The sequence below is a fragment of the Athalia rosae genome, chromosome 3 (genome assembly GCF_917208135.1).
Source record: "Athalia rosae chromosome 3, iyAthRosa1.1, whole genome shotgun sequence".
Lineage (NCBI taxonomy): Eukaryota > Metazoa > Arthropoda > Insecta > Hymenoptera > Athaliidae > Athalia > Athalia rosae.
Window position 1 is genome coordinate 24,904,530 of NC_064028.1, and position 23,471 is coordinate 24,928,000.

Genomic DNA, 23,471 nt, shown 5'->3' on the forward strand with positions numbered 1-23,471 from the left:
AAGTGGTGGCGATCAACGCGCGCGTCGAAATATTCGAATTTCTCGTTCTACGGGCGAACCCGAGCCACGCTGGAGTCGACCTAGCCACAGGAGTGGTCGTCTTGTTGTCAGTAGGTCAGCCCTGAAGGTGACGTACCAAAACAAGACGACTATGCCTGTGGCTACGCCGACTCCAGCGTGGCTCGGGTTCGCCCGTAGAACGAGAAATTCGAATATTTGGACGCATGCGTTGATCGCGACCGCTTTCAACAGAATCGCACGGTATACATATAAAATGAAATCTAAAGGCGTAAAATAAATTCAATAAATTACTTGTATCCAGAACAAAGAAACAATAGGAGAATGAGAAAACGGAAATAAAGTACGTAGAAAGGGTAGGAACCTTACATCCGAACCAATACATACCTATGTATACCAACTTTGCATATTGAGTTGAAGGGGGAAAACAAAGAATAAATTAAGCTGCTCGAACAGTCGCTGTACGAACTTGAAAGTAACAATGATGTAATATTGTTCTTATCATTATCAATAATGATATTAATAATGATAAGAACAATGATTTAAAAATAAACGGTTTTCTGAATACAACAACACGAGAAATACCGCAGACCCGTACAAGTATTATTATACCTGTATAATTCAAGGGGTGGTACATAAAAGCGCTCTATGTATATTAGGAAGTATACAGGGTTTTCCATTTAACCTGACCACCCAAAATATCTCTGTGGCTTGGAAAATTACCAGAGAAGTCATGGTGGATGTAGTTGGGTAGAAATTTTTCTTCCGAAAGTCATGGTTTTCACTTTTTCAAAGTCATCAACCGTTTATGATATGGAAAGATGAGATGTATTTCTTTCATTTGTCTCGACTTTGTAGCTGACATTATTACAAATCGTGATCGTGGTATCGCGATAGACGATGCCGAGATTCCAAATCATATTTCCTTACGATTTTTCTCGCAACTTCGTAAGGTGCCGAGATATTTCTTGCGGTAAGTGTGAATGAAAGACCCTGTATGCGTCGCTGTTCGTGTACAGGTATGTATATCGAACGCTGAGCGGTATAGCGTGCAAGAGACACTCTCGAGATTTACAACACATAAGCGTGCGGTGGTATAGCAACGCTCGAACACATTGTAATTACGAAGATGTAGGTATAGTTGTCCCGTAAACTCTCCAAGGAGGAAAAGAAATAGGGGAATAAGAATGCGAAGAATAAGAAGAAGAAGAAGAAGCCGTATAAGATGATGAACCTCGGCCGTCTCCTCTTCAACGTTTTGGCTCATTGTCGGATGTGACATGCATATAAACCTAGGTTCACATCGTATTTATAACACCACCGCACCACGTTTGCATTTCGGTTTCCAAGTTCTCTTATTTTTTGGCGTTTCCCCCTTTTTTTTTTTCTCCAAATCGCCGGCGGCGCACAGCGGTCGCAATAAATGTCTACGTATCAGTAGGGTGTGAACACTTTAATGAAAAAAGTATTTTTCCGTCTCTGGAGATAGAAAACGAAAATGGGATGACTGAAGAACAAAGCGCGACGTAAAACCCAAAACGGAAAATGTTTTTAGAAACTTTTCTCAATTATTTGTAAGGGAAATCCGAACGTCATCATCAATTTTATTACACACAATATCTCAGTAAGAATCGCATACCATCTGTACATTGCAAAAAAGCATATTTCATTCGTGGTAATTGTCAGTGGTTTTTCTCTCATTCTTGTCCTTTTTTTTTGCCCAATACGACCCAAGGAATTCCGTTAAAATTATTACATTTGATGTGCATTATGCTACGCATGTACGTCCATTATACGTATATTACATGTATTTCGTATCAAAATATAATTTAATGCGATTGCCGATTCGATAAAATCTGGGAGGCTTTGTAAGCCGGGGTTCCATTACATGAAAATATTCCACGATTTTTGAATATGGTTACAGGGTGATTGTGTCGAGCTTGCGGAATAATTTTACATTTTTTTCATCCTTACAAAATGACAAAAATAACGAAAATAAAATAGAATCAAACGATCCGAATCATATCCATTTGATTGCAAGATTTGAGAATCAGCAGAAGCCTGTTTGCAATCAACGATCAAAAGCACTCCGTTTCCGTTTTCCTTTTGTTTTCTAGCTCTTTTCTTTCTCAAAAAAATTGTAATTTCTTCTTCTTTTTTTTTCAACGGTATGAAACTTTTTTTATAATATGTGTAACGAAACTTAATTGGACAACTCATATTTATGCGAAAATATTAGGTACCGAATGGAACGATTATTATTTACACTATCACAAGAATAATAATAGCAATGATAACACCGAAAATTCCGCGGTCGAAAATTTTTTGATTTCCTGCATCACGTATCACCATTATTTTGCTCGCAAATTGCGAGGTAAATAAATAATTATACAAATATTCGTACATATACCGGGTATTGTAAATACATATTTATGTGTACATACATTCATATATATCCATCACACAATAGCTAAGATACATAATAGAATGGGTATAAGGAATGCTGTCGGGGCGGAATGCAATTCACAAAAGCTATTGCCGATAAATTCCATCTGCCCCCTGCAAATCAACGTTTCCGTTTTGCACAGGTTGGGGCACATTTATACCCGTTAAATATTTAGATATTGTATGCACACCATGCATACCTTCGTTCATCCAACCGATTGATTTTGTCACGAAGATCATCGGTGTATATAACAATAATACTTGTGGTATGATGTGAAATACACGAGGTAATGATCGTGAAATTATTTCACGCGAACGAAAAAAAACTGTGTAAATTTGAAAAAAAAAATTGTACTGTCGAAAATTATACGTCGACATCGCTTTTCTGTTACATATTAATGCCCATGTGATAAACCTATAGGAATTTGGCTGTGACTCATGTCCCGATAAATCTTTCATCTTGTACGGATACCGCGCAGCACATAAGCTTTTATGCATATAGGGGGTACGTATGTGTATACCTATGTCTAGTATCTATAACTTATATAGCTCCACGAAAATAAAATTCTTAATATCATTTTCAACCCCCTAAACTAACCCGACCATGTTTGCGGAATCGCATATATTTTACTAAAAACTACCTATGCGTACAGGAATATCCAACTCGTGTCGGGATTTTCAACCCAATTTTGTATATTCCATACGGACATTCGTGTACGGTCAGCCGAATGAAGAAAAAATCGTAATCCTTGGGTAAGAAGACAAAACAAAAACATAAATAACAACATCAATATAAATCCTCCCCCTCAGCCTCCATCCTCGCCCTTTCGGCGTAACTCAAATTTCGGCAGGGTACGCAATTATTGCCCGGCATAGTTGTTTTTTCTTATGCTATACCAAGAACAACAATTCTAACAAACATACGTGGTGTATGGAAATTCTTTTTCGTTTAATTTATGTGGTATAATTATAGAATGCGGACTTACGCCACTTATCGTTTTTTATAGCCATGATCCTTTGTTCTCGTTTGCTATGATTTAATTTAAACTTTCGTTTGAAAAGAGGAAAAAACGGTACAAAAAAAGTCGTCGACACTTGGTATCGGTATTGTCAAATATACCGAATAACGATTTTAGGGAAAAAGTCCGATGACCGTTTGGAAGAAAAGACCAATTATGAATGAAAAAACAGAGAAGAAAATAGAATTCTTTCAGTGACGTAAAGTAGAGAAAAATTTATGCAATTTACGCTGTATATCGCTCTGAATCCGGAACTGAAAAAAATTTACACGAATGGGTATTTTTTTTAAAACTATGAATCTATATCGGGATATTATATATTTAAAAAAAATCGATTTTGAACAGCGACGTCCTCTCGCGGCGGCAGTCACGCGTCGACTGAACATCCCTGTCCCTGATTCCTTGGATTCTAGGTATAGGTATCATAGGGAGAGAAACTGAAAACTACCCCATTGGACCCGCTACCGCAATCCACGGCATCAATGCTCCTGCAACGCTGCACAGATTCTATACATTCTATACACCTCTATACGTAGCCTACCTATAATAGTACCTATACATGAATACAGTTGCATGTGCATCATATCCGGACCAAATAATACGAAGAGGTAGTCCAGACTTTCATTCCACCTGCCTGATAGTACGGATTTTTTATGCAAAATATGTGTGAAAAAATGCTACCATGCGTGCAATTGCTGGTCTAATTTTTGGTATTCCCATTGGTTTTGTTCTTCGGTTACTATGCTCTATTTTTTGTTTTGGTCTCCGTATTTCAACTGGCATTTTCATACCGCTACCGCGTAAGCGTGTAATTAGTCGGTTGTAATATAAAATACGACGATCATATTTTATTTTACGTTGTTCTTTCTCATCTCTTCTCAATTTATGCTCTCATAGGAATTTGGAGAGCTCGGAAAATCTCGCATACATGAGATTCATGTGGGATGAAAATTATGATGAATTTTTTTACAAGTTTATAAGTTTGATTTTTTGATTTTTTTATTTCTAGATATACATGTAAAAATTGTGATCAAGGAATAATCGCTTGGTGATTTTTGTCGCTGGATCGTTGATCGGAGGAGTTATTCGATGTTTGGGATTGCAGGTGATGGAGTGATGGGGATTGTCTCGGGGAATAGGTGTCGAGAATTCTTTCGAGGTCTTGGAGTTTTCTCAATTCATCTTGAATGTGATTCAGGTAATCCCATCTTAGGACTTTTAGATGCCGCACGTAATCGGGGGATTCTTTCGACGACGAGGAATTCTGACCGTAATTACTCAATTGATGGTAATTATAATCGCTTTGGAGAGCACGCGCTATTTCAACGCAGATTTCTTTTTGGCATTGACTCGGACAGGATACAGTCGTTCCTACCTGATGATCAGGAGACAATTATAAACGATCTCGAAAGTCCAATATTCACAATGGCGAAGAAATATAAATACCAGTAGCCTGGTATTCTATTTTTTCCCCCATAGATTCTTCAAGTACCCCATATCGCCCCGCGTTCCCCTGATATGTACATGATACTATACAGGGACCAATTTTTTTTTCATATTTGACGAACGTACCTTTTTATCGTCCGGTAGCGTCCCGAGTTCCCTGCTCAAAGCTCTATCAATTAGATCAACGATGTAGCTTTTGCTGGCGTGAAGATCCAAGTCCCCTTCCGTATAAATGTATTTCTTATTTTTTTCTGCTTTATCCTGGGAATTCCCGATATCCCTGGGGACTGCAGTTGCACCGCCTTGACGCCTAACCACCTGAACTCCGTTACCTTTGATGATACTTTGCGTTATTTTTTCATCAGCTTTATCGTTTATAACCGGTTGGAGAGCAGCAGACGCGGGGGCAGATGCGCATCTGCATGGAGGAACATCAGAGTAAGAAATATCCTTCAATTCCTGAGAAAAGGAATCTCTGGGTTCTTTAGAATATTCCAGACATTCTTGGATGTAATTTTCATTTGAATATTCTTCGGTAGCTGACTTCAACGGTGTGAAATCCCGAGTTTCAACTACGGTTTCTGCAGGTTCTCCCCTTCCATTTCCGGTTATTCTCACACCCACATTTTCCGGATCGTTTCCCACGGGATGACGGGGACTTCTCGGACTCCTTGAATTACCAGTTCCGTATAAGGGTACCGGAAGTTTGGTCGGTAGAAAAGTGACCTTCCGTTTAGTAAGATAATCGCCGTCGTCGTTTGGCCGCGTTTTTTCTCTACTATCTGCCGAGGTCCGTCTGACAACAAACTGCTGCTTCTGCTGATCCCATTGGGAATCCTCCCGTTCAACGCGATTTCTCAACTCACGACCCTTTTTCATTTCAAACTCTTTAACTTCCTGTCCAAGTTCGTTCAATTCTCGTTTGTCTCTTTCGAATTGTCGCCGCTCGTCATCTTCTTCTTCACCTTTATTCAAATTGTCACCGTCATCTTCTTTTGACTGTGAACATGCAGGCGCGTTAGTCGACTTGTTCAGCGCCGCTGGTGCAGATGAATTCTTCAGATTCTTGTAGTCTCGAAAATACTGCAAAACATCGTCGCTGTCTATGTCGACAACGCTCTCTTGATTGTTTCCTGGAAATTGAGAAGAACTCGTTTCCCTCCGAACGTTATTCCCACCTTTGTAACGAACACTTTTAATCGGCAGTTGCATCAAATGTCTGCCGTTGTTAAATCCCTGGCCCTGATCATCGGGCGCCAAACCCGAGCTTATCAGATCCTGATACAACGCATTCAACATTCTGTCATCAGAGTCGCCTTTAGTACGAGTTTGACGACCGGAGCTGCTAGACTTCTTCGGTGAGCTTTTAGAAGGTGAATATTTTCCCTGTGGGTTCGAAACTTTCGAACTTAATGTCGGCTGCGCTCCAGTTCTATCAAACTGATCCCTAGGGTTCTTCGTTTTCTCCTCAAACTTGTTCAAAATATCATCCAATTCCTGCGTAACCCTGAATAATGTTTTCATAATGTCAGAACGAAAAAAGTCTATTCAAAAAAACCAGTTGGTTTCAAATGTTGTCCTTTAAAATCTTACCTCAATCTCCCGGAAGAGGATCTCACTAGATTCGGCGGACAAAGACATGATGGACAGTGCTGCAGTTGTTTCGAATTTCCTGGTTTCCTTTTAGCTGGAAAACACCTATTTGCACAATTGCTATTCACTCTTGGATAACTCTGATGACCACGAAGAGCGTTCGGTTTTGGATTCCCGCAATTTTGATGATATTTATTGATACTATTTCTACTATATAACTCCATACAGCTGCAATCGGTTGTATCAGTTTCCTGCAAATACACTCGATAGGAATTAGTAAATACAGAGAAAAAGTTTTATAATAAAAAGCAACGCTGCTAACTTTTTATAATTCCCGTTTATACAGACGTGCGGTGAAAATTAGAGAAATGTAATGCTTCAATCCACTCACCGCAGGTTCTCCACAATTTCGTATCATTTTATTTTCTTCCGCTGCGACTGAGCTTATAATTCCAATAATACAGATGGGGAAAAAACCTTCCGTTTAACTTATCGATTTAATAAAAGTAATTATATAAAGTATGAAATTTTGCATGTCACAGGTGCATTGCATAATTATTTCGTTTATATAATTTCTTCAAATAAACAGGTCATTAGCAAATAACTCGCGAAAATAATCGGATACAAATGTAAAAAAATATATTTCAACATTTATTATTTACACAGCACATTCAATATGTATTTCCTGGTAAAAAAAAATTATACCGCGGATAGGAAATAAAATGGCCGTCGACTGTTTGAAAATGAAGAAACAAAATGACTCACGTTTGGTACATGACGGCTGATCGTATATTCGTGAAAAACGATCATTCGCACGAGTTATGAACAAAATATCCAAAATAAAGGAAGAAATTAACGAAAAGAGAAAGAAATCGATAACAGCAATGTTCACGTCGATGATATCCGTACACGTCTTTCACATAGTCAAAGGTATGTATACGTAGATCGAACTTGTTTTTATTCAGAAATACGGATTCCCTGGAAGGAAATCTACCTATAGAGAACCATTCGAAATCCCTGTGGGATAAATGGTCTACAATCGCGCTACATCTGCAACCTGAACATCCTGGTCAATATTTGACGCTATCTCTACTATTTTGACCAAATAAATTTGTCTAACTAAGAAAGTTCACGAACTATCCATATGCGTGAGAATTTATATGTATATGTGTATCACATACATACCAATAGATCGGATTCTGTAATAATATTTCATAAAACATGTATAATTTCAAATGCGATATAGTAACCGTTGTTCCTTTACTAGCAGTATGTGATTTTCCATTTTATCTGTTACCTTGAAAAAGACTTCTTCCAGTTATTTTATCTGATTAGAAAAAAAATCATAAAATTCAAGAGCTGTTTGAGTTCCATTCTTGAAAATACTTCAAGGCGCAATATCCTGCTATTAAATTTTCACAATGGCACTAATTAATTATCAACACTAATTAGTGCGAAATCAGGTATCTTGATTGATTCAGATCCTGCAAAACAGATCCTTGTTTTCTCCGGTCGACAGAATAATTAATTGCACATCAATTGTTGTTGATTATACTATATTATTATTTCTCAAAATACACATGACATTTGATTATACGTATGTTAGTTGTATACATATGGTACTCAAACAATTCGAAAACTTTGCGGGCTAGCGTAATTTTTTTTTCTCATACATATGCACTGGATGGAAAAAACTCTGCACCAATCAACTCTTGAAAAGTTTTTACAAGAAAGGTTTAATATAGAGTAAAATCTAGTGAATTACGTCGGCCTGCACCTGCTCCAAGTATGTATAAGTTTTTGAAAATTTTCCAATTGCTTAGTTTCTAAAATAATTCTGAACTCAGCAAGAATAAAAAAAAAATTGTCTGCAGATGAGTTACCGAAATTTATTATAAGACTCTTGTTTGCACTTTACTGCACTATTTCGAACCTACAAATTTATTTTTTACCTAAAAGGCTTACTACGATTACTTTTGTTTCTATATCTTGACTTTTTTCCGCGTCATTATGCAAATACAACAATTTGTATCGGAACATTTGTATAGATAGGCATCACATAGTAAGTTGTGTGGATTTACGAACCGCGAGATCATACTTCAAGTTTAGTGGTTTTGAAAAATTCATTCCAAATAAAATCGATAACGTAATGATCGCGGTACACATTTTGGAGTGTCAGTATTAGATCTATTCACAGAGAATGAAACAAAAAACTCGTATCGGTATACCAATTTATAGAATTTATAATGGTGTAAATTTCTGTAATGCAATTGAGTCGTTTTTCATTCATATAAAGTAATAACAAGTACCGCGTCCTTTTAATGTGAAAGATCGTCATTCGTGCGGCATCGTTAATGTAGAGCATCAACGACGGTGGAGCTTATGCTCTAAAAAATTCAATTTCATCGGCAAGTTATGAAAGTTTTTTGCTCGATTCACGTCCTCCACGGTACTCCGAATCTATTTTAGGGGATCTGTGGAAAACAAATAAAGCAAATAAAGAGTTTGCCAAGTATTGCGATGTAATGCGGTAATTGTTGTAAAGATTGGAGAAGCATTTTGTGTATTCTAATTTCGTACCCATGAGAATTGATTTTTTTTTTGGAAAAATTAATTTTGAGAAGAGTATTGTTCTAATTAAGAGAGTTGTTATTACGAACTATATTAATTTAGAGTGGTACAGGTGTCCTATTTAACCTACGAGTTATACCTAGTTTTGTCTAGTATAATTCCGATAAAAATCAAGACCGTGGAGGGTATAAGTCCCTCAAGACGTTGACTAAAGATTAGTACTGAAAGTGAAGTTAAAGCTGATCGAATTGCACATTTGTGCAATAATTTTAGAATAATTTAACGTAACATTCGAAATTGAAAACTCCCGCACTATGGCGTCGATGAATCGATATCGCGCATCTCTCCGATTTTCTTTTTTTTAGATCACGTGACTCGTCATATGACAGCGACCCTTCGCCAGTTCTTGTGATCAGGCGCTTTTGCCTTCTGCTACATCAACTTGTAACGTGAAGTTCCATTCGGCAGAGATGTCGGGGTCACGTTTGATCTACGCTTTCGGGCTGGCCATTCTTCTATCACAAATATCTGTCATTCTATCTGGTGGCTCGGTCCCTGTAGTATTCATCGGAAGTGAAAATCAGAAGTTGGGCGACCACGTTAGTGCGTTGGGTGTATTACAAAAAGAGGAGTTCGATTCTGTAGTAGAAGCTAAAGTGGGCGTATCCCGAAAGCCGATCGTAGTATTTTCCAGAGACAACCTTTGCGTGGAGGAATTGAGGCAGCAAAAATATGGCAAAGATGATTTTAATACGATCTATTATTTCCCCGCTGTTGACTCACCGCTCTCAACATTGAGTAACCTGAAATCTTACAATGTGTCTACGGATGACAAACCAGAATCTATAGATGACGGTCAGGTGTACATTGTAACGGTTGCGAATCTCTCAACCATACCTGAGTTGTACAAATCCTTCAAAGCTCTCAATTCTGAAGTCCACGTTGTTGTTACTGGAGAGTCTTGCAGTTACAGTCGTTCCGAACGATCTAAAAGGGCCGTCACGGTCCGTGCTGAACCTGAACTCATTGTTCAGGTGGACAAAATACTTCTGTACTCGAGCCAAGGGATTTACGTCAAGGTGAGAAATCCGGATTCACAGAGAAATCCCTTAACTAAATGATATGAGGTTGAAACACTTGTTGAAATATTTAATTTGTTTCAGTTCCCGGAGAGTGAAACTAGTTACTTCCTTGGTACACCAAAAAATACTTCTGCCGAAGGTAATGCAACACACAGCTATCGTTTGGACATGGCTTTTACCGCAAATGGCACCAATATCGATGTAAATCTGCAATTGCAGTTTAGCGTGCTTTCGGCAGGCTACTGGTATTTGGAAAGTGTTGGTTTTGAAGGTAACTCGACAACTGTTAGACTGACTCCTGCCAAGCCAATTTACTTCCCATTTGAATTTTCTTATCACTGTTCATTGAATAACATATTTTCCTCGAATACGACCTCTGTGAATTTTACCGACCTACAAGTTCAAATATTTTCATCAACGAACAATGATACATTAAAATTCAGCGATGGGTACGATTGTGTTGGGTTTACCACCATTCCAATTTGGAGTGGAATCTTTGTGACCGCTATTATGGCCCTCATTATGATCTGGGGATTGCTCATGATATTGGACATTCGTACGATGGATCGCTTTGATGATCCCAAGGGTAAAACGATCACCATTGCAACCTCGGAGTAAAATATTTAGTTCAGTATTTTCCAAGATGTAAATAAATATCTTTTTGAGTGAAAGTTGAGTAAACAACGCCTAGTAAAGATGGCATAAAGTTTATAAATCACACTGATATCAAATACCGATGTAGAAATAATGTACGGGAAAGTAAACATTAGGTACGTTGAGTATTGTGTGTAGTCGTTAATACTGAACTTTGACTCCCAAAATACTAATGTAACGGTTAAAACATGAAATCTCTTTTGAATAGAGAACAAATAACTTGTTGAACCTTAATTTCTTTGCACATAGCGAAGGAAATTGACACTGCTGTTCCATCTCCTTAGTGTTCCCCAACTCCTTGTTTGAAGTTTAAGATTGTTGAAAATGATAGGCTAAGTTAAGGTGATGGTTCTTAGATTAAAATAGAGAACTTTGTTCCACCAGTCAACAAAAAAAAAGTATTGGTAAATAAGTTATTTTCATTTCGCTGTCCTGTATATTATCACACGATCGACGTATTCATCCCTGGATCAGTAGTTGACTAAGCAACTGTTACTTTAAAAATATGTAGGTATGAAAAACGTAATTTAGTGTGCATTTTACTTTAGCAAATGCTTCAGTCACATAATTTTTGATCAATAATTACCCATTCCATTTTCGTCTCTAGATTTATACGTCGTGTTGTTTTGTGTGCACACGAATGTCCCTCATAAATGTACATGCATAGTTCTTCATTATGTAAAATAAAATTGACAGCTTAGACCTCGATATTAGTTACATTTTATTGTCACAAAAGATCTTTCAAAGGCCCATAATGTTATACCATATATGAAAATATGTAGACACTTATATTTGTCATTGAAGTATTTTGCTATCGACTAAGTCATGCAAGCCGGGACTTCAATTCCATGGAACACCATGAAAATCATGGAATATGCAGGGATAAAAATCGGCTGTGTGGGATCGACGATTATGGGGTTGAACGGTGGAAGATCACCATTTTTGTTGAGCATTAACGTTTCACCATTCATTTTTATATAGCTGCAAGTATATTGAAAATAAGAAAGGTCATGAATTTTTCAGTAACTTCCAAATGGCGCTGAAAAAATTACCTGGATGTAAGGTGATCCGCGGTGAGGATGTAAAGAAAAGTTTTCACACCTATCTTTGGTATTCCATAAAGAATCCGATTATAAAATTTAACCGGTTCTTTATTCAAGTTAACTCCATAGGATGTCACCGCAGGAACTCTGTTCAATAGAGCTGTTGTCGGAGTGCAATGTAGGTAGAATCTAACTCGTCCGTCGCTTGGCTCTCCAAATTTCAATACTTTCTCTGATACAAATTGCTTATAAAATACGCTCACCCACCAATCTGGGTTTGGAGTTAAATTGGGTGACACCATAGCGTAATTGCCTCCGAATAATGACTGTCTCGTAACAACATTAACCCCTGCTCTTGCGCTGTATCCCAGCTTATCTAGCCACAAAAAGCCAGCAACAAATCTGTCTGATAACTCCGGAGCGCCACCCCCATAGGCAGAACTTGTTTCAGCTGTGAATTGATTTATTTTTCAACCGAATGTAATCTTGGACATCAAATATCAAATAAGGATCGACATACATATCCACATGTAAACATCTTTCCCCGATCGATCGATGACGTCCGCAACAGACTTAATTTGTATTGGTAAGACGTTTAGGACCGCAGGATCCACAAAATCCTCCACTTTGGCTTCCCGTCCATTCAAATAATACTGATGCCAGGAGACATAAGTCACACTACTTCCTCCATACTCCAGAAACTCTGAAGCATATCTTTCACCTGCATGCTTTTCATCAGCAATGTGATTCACTTCTGGACCGATTATATCACTTGATTCATATCCTGATTTATCCAACAGACCTCTCAATGTAATGTAATCGGTTGCTAACTGGGTGGCTGTGACATTCCTCTCAAAGACATGGTAGAATGAGTTGGGCTCTGGAATAAAGTGTTTGTTGAAGATACTTTTTACATCAGAAGCTCAATACCGTGGATTATTTTTGAATTATTTAAACCATTTCCCAACTGCCAGTCGATCTCTAGATTGTGTCCTTTAGCAAATGTAATTATTTGCTCAGCATTACTGTAGTCCCAGTAACCATTCGGTTGCCGCAAAAGTACGTTCAAATCGAAAATCATTCTGGCTCCACTTTGTTCAGCAAAATTGTAGATAGCCAGAAAATCCTTGTCAGTTATTGTAAAATTTGTAATATCACTTCTAGTGACCGGATCAAACACTTTTTCTGGTGTTGGAGATAAGGTCTATTCATAAGAGAAGAATCAAAGTAAAATAGCGCTAAATCAAATTGCAAATTGAGATTTCCTTCACTGCCCCTGTATTTCATCAATGTTACCTGATTAAATACCAAACAGTCAGCAGCTGTGCCGCCTACTCTAACGTAAGCTGGGCTTAAGTGGCGAGCGAGATTTATAAATCTTTTGTCGTTTATAGGTAGATTTGGCATGTCCCTAAGCAACGAGGTATCAAGTCCATAGGACAAGAATCTCGTCGAAGTTCTTGCGGTCAATGATTGCCTTGTATCCAGACTAAAAATAAGGGCATACCCAATATGTCGCTGGCTCATGCTCCACAGTGACAATACTAACAGGCCAATACATAAGCCAACAACCACCGTGCTGACCATCGAGCGCGCATTCGCATCTGAAAAATATCATTATTCACTAATACTATTGTTGACTGATCAGATCAGTCAATGACACTATGAAAGGATTTTCGTTCAGATTCCCGGGGATCAAATTCAAAAATTGATCAGCTGATCTGAAATTGATCTCATAAGATGTCGCTAGCTTATAACGTAGTAACTGGATTATCGTTTTCCGTCAATGCCAGTCAATGTTTACGGTAATTACACTGAATGATCACAAAATGATCAGTGCGTTAATCACGATGTTAGTTTTTCTTCCATAACTCTATGAAGTAATACTTTACTTTGATGGATCCTGGCGTCGCCCAAATTCTGATATTGGTTTTTCCCCCATTCGTTGTTCACCAAATAATTCATTTCTTTTAGCTTTTACGACAAAAATATTCGTGCCTGACTCCGCAGCTATGCTTATTAGTCATATGCCGCGATAAAATAAAGTGACAGATTATAAATAAAACGGGAGCAAAAAATGACCGGCAAAATGAGGACCCTGATAAAAACATTCAGAGTCCTGTTGCACTTGCAGACTGTTACATTCGAGTTCGATTAAAATTGATGCTGGGACCAATCAGAAAGCGACTTTCTCGAAGCCGTTCTACGTATTCATCGCAAAAGTGACAATAAAATCAGTGAGTCGCCGATTAAAAATATTTAATTTACATTATAATTATGTACAATTTAAATGTTTATTCATATATGTATATACATGTGGTTTAGATACATCTTTCAGGTATGTATATTTAAATATTTTGGTGTTGTGACAACATTACCACGAAATCGCAAGAAATTTTTAATTCCAGGACGGACAACGATTTTTGAGAATATCGCGTATTTTTGAATATAATTGTCCCATTTATTTTAGTCTGTATAAAGTGATCGCTGTACAAAAAATCTTATTACACCTGATTGCATGTGTATGAGATTTACACGGGTATGTAATATGGTAGTGATGCGTCAATGATAAACTCTGTTATCAGCTTGTTTTCCATTTTTCATATCTCCTTTCAAGATTCAACAAAATATACAATAAAACTTTGAGTAATGAAAAACATTCAACATTATAAAGATAATAATAATAATATTAATATAATAATATATTTATATAAATTGTTTAATTGCACGATAAACTATACAAGCTTCTGAATGCAAAACTAACTTGAGCTACTCTTTTGTAAAGTTGTTACATTAATGCTATAAGTGTGATGCGATTATGAGGTTTTTTTCTTGCGTGTACGCTCACCAAACACGATTTTCTAAATACTTTTTCCTACTGACCTACGATCTATGAATGGGAGGCTAAATTACGTTCCGTTTATTTTTCACCTCTCTTTGCATGAACCTGTCTTATATTCAATATTAATGGGAAAAATGTGTAAGTCGCCAGCTAAAATCAAGGTTCGTTGAACGAGCCAAAAATGTTAAAAACCTAAATAATGTTGAAGCGCGGTAAGGGCAATATACGTATCGAAATCCCGATAAAAATTGTTGACTGTAACGCGAGGGATTATGCCGAGCATAATACGTCTTCAACACGCTATTACTTGCTTACCTGCACTGGTTTTATTGTTGTACCTGAGGTTAAGCAGTGAAAAAAAAATTTATTGAGACAATGATGAATTCTTATTGTTAAAGACTGATGAGGGTTGTTATATTCCTAAGCGTGTCGACACACTTGACTGTACACCAATTTTTATAGAAATCTGAATATAGGAAATGCAGAAGATTATAAAACTTTTTTGATCATACTAACATGTTTGGAAAGCTAGATGGCGACCGGCATAGCGTTAAAAATTTCTCAATTTCAAATAGGTTCTATCATGTAACAATGAATTATTTCAGTTAAATTCTATTAATGATTTTTTTGATTCCAAGTATATTCTAAATTACATTGCGCCGCAAGCCACATTTATTACGCGCCTATTCCAAGTTTTTTTAGATCAAAGTTTTTGTTATTTTTTTCTAATAATCCTTTACACTACCACATAAATTCTGGTCTCATGGTTTGGTCTCATTGAAATGAGAAAACGGGTTGGGTCTGCATGAAGATGAGCAGCCACTTTCAATTTCTGTTTAATTATTCAGTCATCTAACACATGAAATATCAATTCTAGAACTGTATAAGTTTCTTGGCTGCTTTGCGCTGCCTTATGGAGTACCTGAATTAGCTCGTTGTCAAGACTTTTCATATAGATAGGCGGTAATCGTGTTCCTTCGCTGCCAGCCTCATAACCAACCTGAAATCAAAATTTGCTTGGGAACCGTTTCGATAAACTATCGATAAAACGAGATAAAGGGCGACTCACATTGTCGGGATGTATAGTCGTTCTCACTGCAATTTTGGTGAGGCCAGCGGTAGCTAAAAGATCTAATAACTTGACTAGTGCTGCACAAGTTGCACGTGCTATACTTTCTGATAATCTATTGATGTCTACCGGATCGTGAACGCCGTTTGGATGATCATCGGACTAAATAAAGAATGTTAAAAAAACGTTAATCATGGTACCAAGCGTTGTTTTCAAGTAGTACTCACCCTGATAATGAATACTTCCGTCCAACGTATGAACCGACTAGTTCCCATGTAGTCAGTTCCGTTATGAACTCTAATCGATGGTATACCATCCATTGGTTTACTGTCAATCGGGCTTTTCACACTGTAGAAAGATATATTGACCATTATTAGGCCTTGTTATATTATGATTGTTCACCGATTATCTTACCCAATGTTGAATTGCATGTCGTTATCAACCCATTTGATGTTGACAGTTTCGTCTGGTTCAGCAGCGCCTTGAGGTCCGCAGCCGATTGAAAAATCTTGCATATTTTTTAATGCGGCCTTAAGCGCTTCCATTTTTTCCGGCATTATCTGCACCATCAGTCCATCCTCTACGATACTAGATTTTGCAGAAAGCCCCATTGATGATTTCAGAGCACCATTAATGACCACAAAACTAGCCCCCGTTACTATAAAATGAACAAACAATCGCTAGGTAGGATGTTTTTTCCAAAGCCGAAAAGTAGAAAATTGTGATGGTAAAGCTAACTCGCCTCTTCTCGGTTTATTGTGAATGTTAATTGCTTGCGTTTGATAGTTGCTCTCATCACCAGTGTTGGTTTGTATGCAGACTAAATGAGAGTCCGCTGTTGTGCTGAAGTTTGAGGCATATGCCAGTACGTGATCATTAGAGTTGTTGAGTCCTCGGATGACCTGGTCGTATCGATTTTTTGGAAACATAACGTCGGTTGTTCTGTCCTGCATATGAATAGCCAAACCTCTGACGCCTGGTAGGGTATAAGCAAAGTTTCTGAAGTCAGCCAGAACTTTCATTATAGTATGCCCAATCTCAGAATACACAGCATCCCGAAATCTAACTGAAACTAGAGGGCATGGATAGTAACGATATTCCGCACCAAGGCGCAACACCAGTCGTAAAGGGAAAACCTTTGCCCAAGGTGTTTCCCACCTAAGATGAAAAAAACGACCGTATTGCAGATTAGTGAACGAGAAAATTTTATAAAGTAGAGTTTTTGTCGCAGACACAAAGTATTTGTTACCTATGAACTAAAAGGCCAACGAGAAATGGCGGAGGCGGCAAAACAATTCTTTGTAGGCACTGGAAGGTTTGACGAATAAAAAGGAATCCCGCATGCTCTCGAGATCCTAACAAGTTTCCACCCTGATGTATCGATACACCAAGCTCTGTTATCGTATTGCCTGACAAAAAAAAATGAAAAATATTTTCACCCGTTCAAATAATTGAGATGAGACAAAGACTGAGATCGTACCTTTGATTGCCTCAACATATATTAAATTGATATGCACGAGAAGATCCTTTGGGATAAGAGTATCTCCAGGTAAAGTCTCTACTAATAATATGACCTCATCTTGGCCAACACAGGCCAAGCCTCTGGATGTAACGTTCCAGCATATCCTGTTGACGCAACAACTTACTGTAAATAAGAATGAAAAGGTCAATGGCCATGAACACTATCGACAAAGTCAAAGATATGCGAGTAGTAAATATTTTGTACGTACAATTAGTTATTTTCACATAAGCATAGAGATTCCTATTAATGGCAAACATTATCGGGGGTTCGCACTCATTCTTCAATGACTCGTAAAGTCGAGTTTGGTCCAAAACGTCGTGATAACTAATTTCTGTGATAATAAGACAGTCTTATAGACATTATAAGATACACTCCGGAGATCTAAGTGTTTTTTAGATCTGTTGTTGATTTACTCACGGCCTTTGTGGATAGTTACAGTTGGTGGCAATAGATTTGGATCCTGCGGTATGTAACTGTTTGTATTTGGATCTAATGGCGGCAGATTCTGCCTCTTGGCCATTGTAGATGTCGACGAAGGCCCTGGGGGAGTAGGTAATCTTTTATTTCTAGGCTTCCGATAAGGTGGCTTAGGATCCCAGGATGAATCGAGCTCTGTCAGGTCACAGCCAGGCCTTATTCCTGTGTTTTATTTAGAGGTGTTTGAAAACAAAACAAACGGGAAAGGGGCCCGATGCTGGTGCAGAATTTTACTCGATTGGGTGGTAAAATTAAAAGATAAAATGTAAATGTGAATGTATAGCGAAAATAATTATTGGTCACCCAAATCTAAAATCATATCGAACGGAGGTAAAAGTAAAATATGTCTGTGAAATTATAACGTAAACGTGTTCATAATTCATTAATTACAATATATGCTTGGGCAATAAATGAATCCAATTAGAAATTATAACACCTCAATTATTTGAACCAAGGACTGCCATACAGCAATGTTGACAACAATCATTAAATGGTGCAAAAATATTGGACTATGAATGTACAATGGACGGCTTCAAAGCGCCTTAGAAATGGATGTTTCTCACCATCGCTAAACATGACAGATTTCGGTCCTTCGGGTCGCTGTTTTGTACTACCTTCCCTCTTTAATACACCAACAGGGACCATAACGGTTGGTGGAGATGGTAAGCTGCCAGCTAGCTGTTGTAAAGGTGGTATAGTTGAACAATACTCCATCGGATTATTCGGATTTGGCTGTCTCCCCTATAATGATTTGTTGAATACTCCATTTCCTGACATTTGCTTGATTTTCATAGGAAATTATCCATAGAAAAATATTGGTGCAAAGACCAGTGATTATAGTACAAGTATATTTGGAGCATATTTTTACATCTTTGAACATATTTTTGGTTTTTTAACATGATAAGGGTATATTTTACTAGGGTATGTGGCTTATGGTGCACTGGTAGTCAATCCAATACTCTTCAGGCAAAGATGAATAGTTTCATGCTTGAAAAAAAATACAACCTCTCTCTTGTTGAAATAAAATCAAAATAGTTAAGAAACCATGCAGTAGAAAAGACTTTGGAGAAAAAACCAATTTTAAACTCAATTACTAATTCAATTTCCGTATCTAGGGCTTTTATTTCAAGGAGTAAGAGATAAAGGGCAAAAGTGAATAAGAGGGAAAAAAGTTTAGATGTAAAAATGGCTACAAAAGCAACAGTCCAAAATCATATCATACCAAGCAAAATTTATCCGAGAAAAAGATGTTCAACAATCTATCACAGGGGTAGAGACCATTGAATATAAATAATAGTAGTAAGTGTAATGAAATTTTTGAATTCATCATTTGTATGATATTCAATAAATCTCTGAAAATAATATACGTTCCATTGATTTCATACACATCAGTGCCGAGAATGTACAAAATATAAATAAATAAAAAAGTTATGGGCAGTCACAAGCATTCTATATATTCGAAAAAGTTCTCTCCGAAAATGAACCTCCCATCCCTTCAAGAAAGTCTTAAAAGTATTTGAGTACTTACGTGTGGTGAGTTTATGTCCCTGTCAGAAAAATGGCCATAGTCACTTGGCAAATCTCCGCCGCTTTCTTCGGTTTCGGTTAACAAACAGAATAATGAATATGTTAGCAAATGTTATATGTGAGAAAAATAATTATTACTCTACATGAGAAGAAACTTACCTCTGACAAGCAACTGATAACATGGCAAGCATACGCGTGAATCAATGTTGCCTTGATATTCCAATCTGTACTTCATGCCGCAACATTTGCTGCACAATACTTTGCCACAGGCGCGACAATGATGCCGCCTTTTTATTAATGTGAACTTGGCTTCGCAAAGCATGCAAAACGGTGCTTCGCTATCAGGTACCCAGAACGGAGGTTGTTTTCCTAATACCATGCTACATTCTAATGATGAAGTTTCCGAAGCATTGGGCGATGCGTCCGCTTCTCTCTCACCATCAGTTTCTGCCCGTTCAGTATCCCTAACAGCCGTACCGGAAGATTCTGCAAATGAATTGGTTTTAAAATTCACGGCCCGAGTTTTTAATCAGTCGTGATCAACAATGCTTACCACCTGCATGTTGTTCTTCCATATTCACCGTTGACACAATATCCAAAGTTAATGGCCTTGGAGGCCGCTCAGCGTCCACATCATTCTCATGGTTGTCAGTAGTGCTATTTTGAAAATCTACTTCGTCATTCCCCATAGCGCAAGAAATGTTACCATGTTGGCTGTGACCATCATTATCGGGAGATTGCTTAACATGATTAAGTTCAGATGGGTCATTAGCCTTAGAATGTTCAGGGTCACATGAAACTATGTTTGGAGTACATGAGGATGGACCGGGAATGTTGGGATTAGAATTAGCCTTGTTAGCATCAGAGTTTGAGTTGACTTGAAAGTTTTTATCACTAGAAGAGTATTCTTGTTTGGATTCTTGGATGCTTTTGTCATATTCTGTTGCTTCATTAGGTGCCACAGAAGGTACAGATTCTTGGGTCTCTAAACTAGAATTAGGATTAGCTGCACTAGTTTCCTCAGTTTTATTGGATTTAAGATCATCGTCTTGTGTTTTGATATTTTCGATACTTGGTTCCGAATTATCCGAGGTCTTTCTCATCTTCTCATTGGTCTTTTTACTTTTTCTTCCCTTTCCCTTCTCTTCCTTCACCTCGGAAATAACCTTTGTAAGTTCGGGAAATTTTTCGGAACCTTTCCTCACTAAAAAATCACCTCCAGTTCCCCCTTCATTGCTTGGTCCGCTCTTGCTATAATCAATAACTGGAAATTTCTTAGCTTTTTCCTGCAATTCCACTTTTGAGACTTTAGGTAACTCCCCAATAATAACACTTTCAAATATGGGTGCCTCGTTTGCATCCTCGTCGTCTTCTCGTAAGTTTAGAAATTTATTTTTAACTAAGTTTTCAGAGTCCCTGTAAGTACTCGTCATTGCATTTTCGTACGAAGTATTTGCTTCTTGTGCTCTTTCTTCGGCTTCTAAATCTGCCAAGTACTTACTTAATTCTTCCTCAGATAAATCATCGATGTGACTGAATCCAACAGGTTTGTTTTCCGTTTCTGGTATACCAAGTTGCACGGTTTGAAATACCAGTTTAGCAAGATTGATTCCTTTACTGTCCTGTTCGGAACTTTTTTCACTAACATGGAGCTGATCCGTTATCTTTTTGGCTGCTATTTCAAGCTCAGTTGTAGTTTCAGGAAAATTTTCTCTATTACCAATGTAGAGGCACTCGTATACATTCTCTTTGTCATCAGTCTTTGCTAATTTCTTTGGCTCATCAAAGTCTACATTTTCATAAGTATGTTTGATTTCTTCTTGATTCTTAGTCTCTGCAGATTTTAGTTTGCCTTTATTCACGGTAGCATATAATTCTTGTGATTTGGGGATATCAGTTCCAATATAAACGTTTTCGTAAACATGTTCAGGCCTATCTATGATACTCGAGGACTCCTTTGGTCTGTCAACAACTGCAGGTAAAGTTGTATTTGTGTACAATGGTTCTTTATCTATCTCTCGCAAATTTTGTAGCAAACTAATATTGCCATCCTCAACATTGACTTCAGCGCTATCTTTACTGTCGGCTACACCTACTGTCTCTAGTTTGACTGGTAACAGAATGTTTTGATACTCTGGAGGAACTGTAGTTGATATTTTTCTAACATTACTCGCAGTGTTTGCTGTATTATCTGTTTTTGATTCTGCACTGCTACTTTCTGAGGTAAGATTTATCGAGGTCATGATGGAAACTTCAACAGTATCAACGACTTTGGGGGTATCGTTGTTTTCACAAACTCCTTCGCACATATTTGCATCACTGGAATCTTGTTTAATTATTTTATTATCTAGATTATCCAACCTAGTACTGGATGCATTGATGTATTCATTCAAACTGCTGAATACATTGCTTACACTTGGTTTAGCAGCAGGTTGATTCAGTTTTTTGTCATAGCTGTTTTTAAGTTTGATGATAGTATTTTCATTCTGCTTTTTCTGAAGGGGTTTACTTGCTATATCATTGTGAATAGTCAATGTCGGTGTATCAGAGTCATAACTATCTACCGACTGTTTATGTTGAAGCTTATTCTCAGCCAAGAATTCCTGGGTGTAAAAATTGTTTCCTGACTCTCTGCTTTCCGATCTTGCAATTTTTCTATGTATGTTCAAATTATCATTTTGGTTATCACTATTATTGTAGGATTTAGCTATTATCGTGTTAGAAATATCGACCGGGCTTCCATCTGGGTTCGTGGAACTGGTTATAATGTCTGCTACTTTTTCACTCTCGGACACTGGCTGATTATAATTCTTTTGAGGCACCGAGTGTGAATCATCACTAGCTATCAAGGAGTTTTCATCACTTTTTAACAGAGGTAAAGATGCAATCTGTTCTGCACGATCTGTGAACAAAAATCAGTTACTGTAGAGCTGCAAGCACTTTTTCGAGAGTTATTTCACATCCTTTGTGAAAAGACCAAAACAATGCTTACTAAATGAACCAACTGACCTTCGTTGAATTCGAACTCATCAAGTACTTTGTCTATATCGACAGCAAACTTTTCCATGGTGTTTGAACGGCTCAAAATAGAGTGGCCTCTAGCAGTTGACATCTACAGTGGTATCACAAAGTTATCCAGGAAAAATTAACTGTAGGCAGACAATAGGCGATTCGTGTTATGAGGGTGATAATTAATCAATGCAAAAGTCTAATATGTTAATTATAAAAAGAATACATGGAGGAGTTGCACCTGCAATATTCTGCAAATAATTTGTCTAGGAAAAATTTTATCCTTCACTGTTTTCTGGAAGCGGTTCTTATAATCCTTTGGAAAAACTGATGATAAAACCTTCAACATTCACCAAACTGAACTACGATAAGCACTGGATACGGAGGATCACATTTCTCGGGCATTCTCATCGCTCGTTAAACGGCGTAGATTATCAGAAACAAAAATTAACTCGCGAAAATGACATATCGTTACGAGCTACGTCACATCGCCATCTTGAACCCTGGTTATCAACCGTTCCAACAGAATTAAACTTTGTCTGCTAGGTTTGACGTGTTTGACACTAGAGCGCCTTGGATTGTCATTTTTAGTTATTAACTGAAGATCCAACGTTTTTAGCGTTTTTACGGTCATTTTCATTTCGTAATTTCGCGAAAAAAAGTTTTTGGAACAATGACGAGCACTTTTACGTTAAAAGTAAGATGAGAAGAATGCTTAGAGAAGTGATTAGCATTTAGAATTCGACCGCAAACAATCAAAACCCAAAAAAATTCTCAAAACATGTGAAAAAAATACTGAGTGAAAAATATAGATTTTGAAGAAAAGGACACGACATACAGGTGAGGAATTTGTGAGGATTGTTTATTGTTGAAATGTTTTGTGACAGACAAGGGATTGCTTGAAATTGTTGTTCTAATAGCTGTTATCAAATTGTGAGAAGTGCGAGCCCGCTTCGTTGACTGAGAAATTGAATCGAGGGGCTTGCGGCGCTTGCGATGTTTGAGCGTTCGAGTTTGAAGGAATTCAAAAAGTGTGATTTGGGTTATTGTCGCTGGTAGGTGCTGCGTTCAGTTTATTCGGTATCGCGTTGACCACGGTCGGTACGCTTCTCGTCAAGTTGGCCAGGGCTTCTATCAATTACAACTTATTTTCA

At 37.6% G+C, this 23,471-nt stretch overlaps 4 protein-coding genes across 9 annotated transcripts in view; 1 reads left to right on the forward strand and 3 right to left on the reverse strand.

Annotated features, from left to right (window-relative positions):
• Positions 1 to 3,847, reverse strand: part of LOC105686780 (probable G-protein coupled receptor No18) — a 33,716-nt gene extending 29,869 nt beyond the window's left edge. For both annotated transcript variants that reach the window (XM_048651946.1, XM_048651945.1), the window contains exon 1: positions 3,450 to 3,847. The gene's annotated coding sequence lies outside the window, so the exon portion shown is untranslated. The remainder of the gene's footprint in view (positions 1 to 3,449) is intronic.
• Positions 3,848 to 9,478: 5,631 nt separating this feature from the next.
• Positions 9,479 to 11,536, forward strand: LOC105686914. The gene is made up of 2 exons (XM_012402178.3): positions 9,479 to 10,171; positions 10,256 to 11,536. Exons 1-2 carry the CDS (start codon positions 9,563 to 9,565, stop codon positions 10,790 to 10,792), a joined length of 1,146 nt encoding a protein of 381 aa, XP_012257601.1. The 5' UTR covers positions 9,479 to 9,562; the 3' UTR covers positions 10,793 to 11,536.
• LOC105686912 (heparanase-like) lies at positions 11,532 to 14,010 on the reverse strand. Its single transcript, XM_012402177.3, has 6 exons — positions 13,764 to 14,010; positions 13,168 to 13,475; positions 12,829 to 13,075; positions 12,392 to 12,751; positions 11,881 to 12,322; positions 11,532 to 11,809 (listed from the first exon to the last, which is right to left on the reverse strand). Exons 1-6 carry the CDS (start codon positions 13,834 to 13,836, stop codon positions 11,647 to 11,649), a joined length of 1,593 nt encoding a protein of 530 aa, XP_012257600.2. The 5' UTR covers positions 13,837 to 14,010; the 3' UTR covers positions 11,532 to 11,646.
• Positions 14,011 to 14,113: 103 nt separating this feature from the next.
• LOC105686881 (zinc finger FYVE domain-containing protein 9) lies at positions 14,114 to 22,826 on the reverse strand. Of its 5 annotated transcripts, none has more exons than XM_012402102.3 (15): positions 22,559 to 22,826; positions 22,318 to 22,457; positions 19,865 to 22,210; positions 19,468 to 19,794; positions 19,310 to 19,374; positions 18,345 to 18,522; positions 17,722 to 17,943; positions 17,513 to 17,635; positions 17,263 to 17,427; positions 17,032 to 17,191; positions 16,525 to 16,940; positions 16,197 to 16,440; positions 16,010 to 16,130; positions 15,783 to 15,944; positions 14,114 to 15,713 (listed from the first exon to the last, which is right to left on the reverse strand). In XM_012402102.3, exons 2-15 carry the CDS (start codon positions 22,418 to 22,420, stop codon positions 15,558 to 15,560), a joined length of 4,788 nt encoding a protein of 1,595 aa, XP_012257525.2. In that variant the 5' UTR covers positions 22,421 to 22,457; positions 22,559 to 22,826; the 3' UTR covers positions 14,114 to 15,557. The 5 variants fall into 5 exon arrangements, with proteins under 5 accessions (XP_012257525.2, XP_048508521.1, XP_012257526.2 ...); XM_048652564.1 differs by having other exon boundaries at positions 17,722 to 17,844; positions 18,345 to 18,459; positions 19,862 to 22,210; positions 22,559 to 22,825; XM_012402103.3 differs by having other exon boundaries at positions 18,345 to 18,459; positions 19,862 to 22,210; positions 22,559 to 22,825.
• Between the last annotated feature and the right edge of the window lie 645 nt (positions 22,827 to 23,471).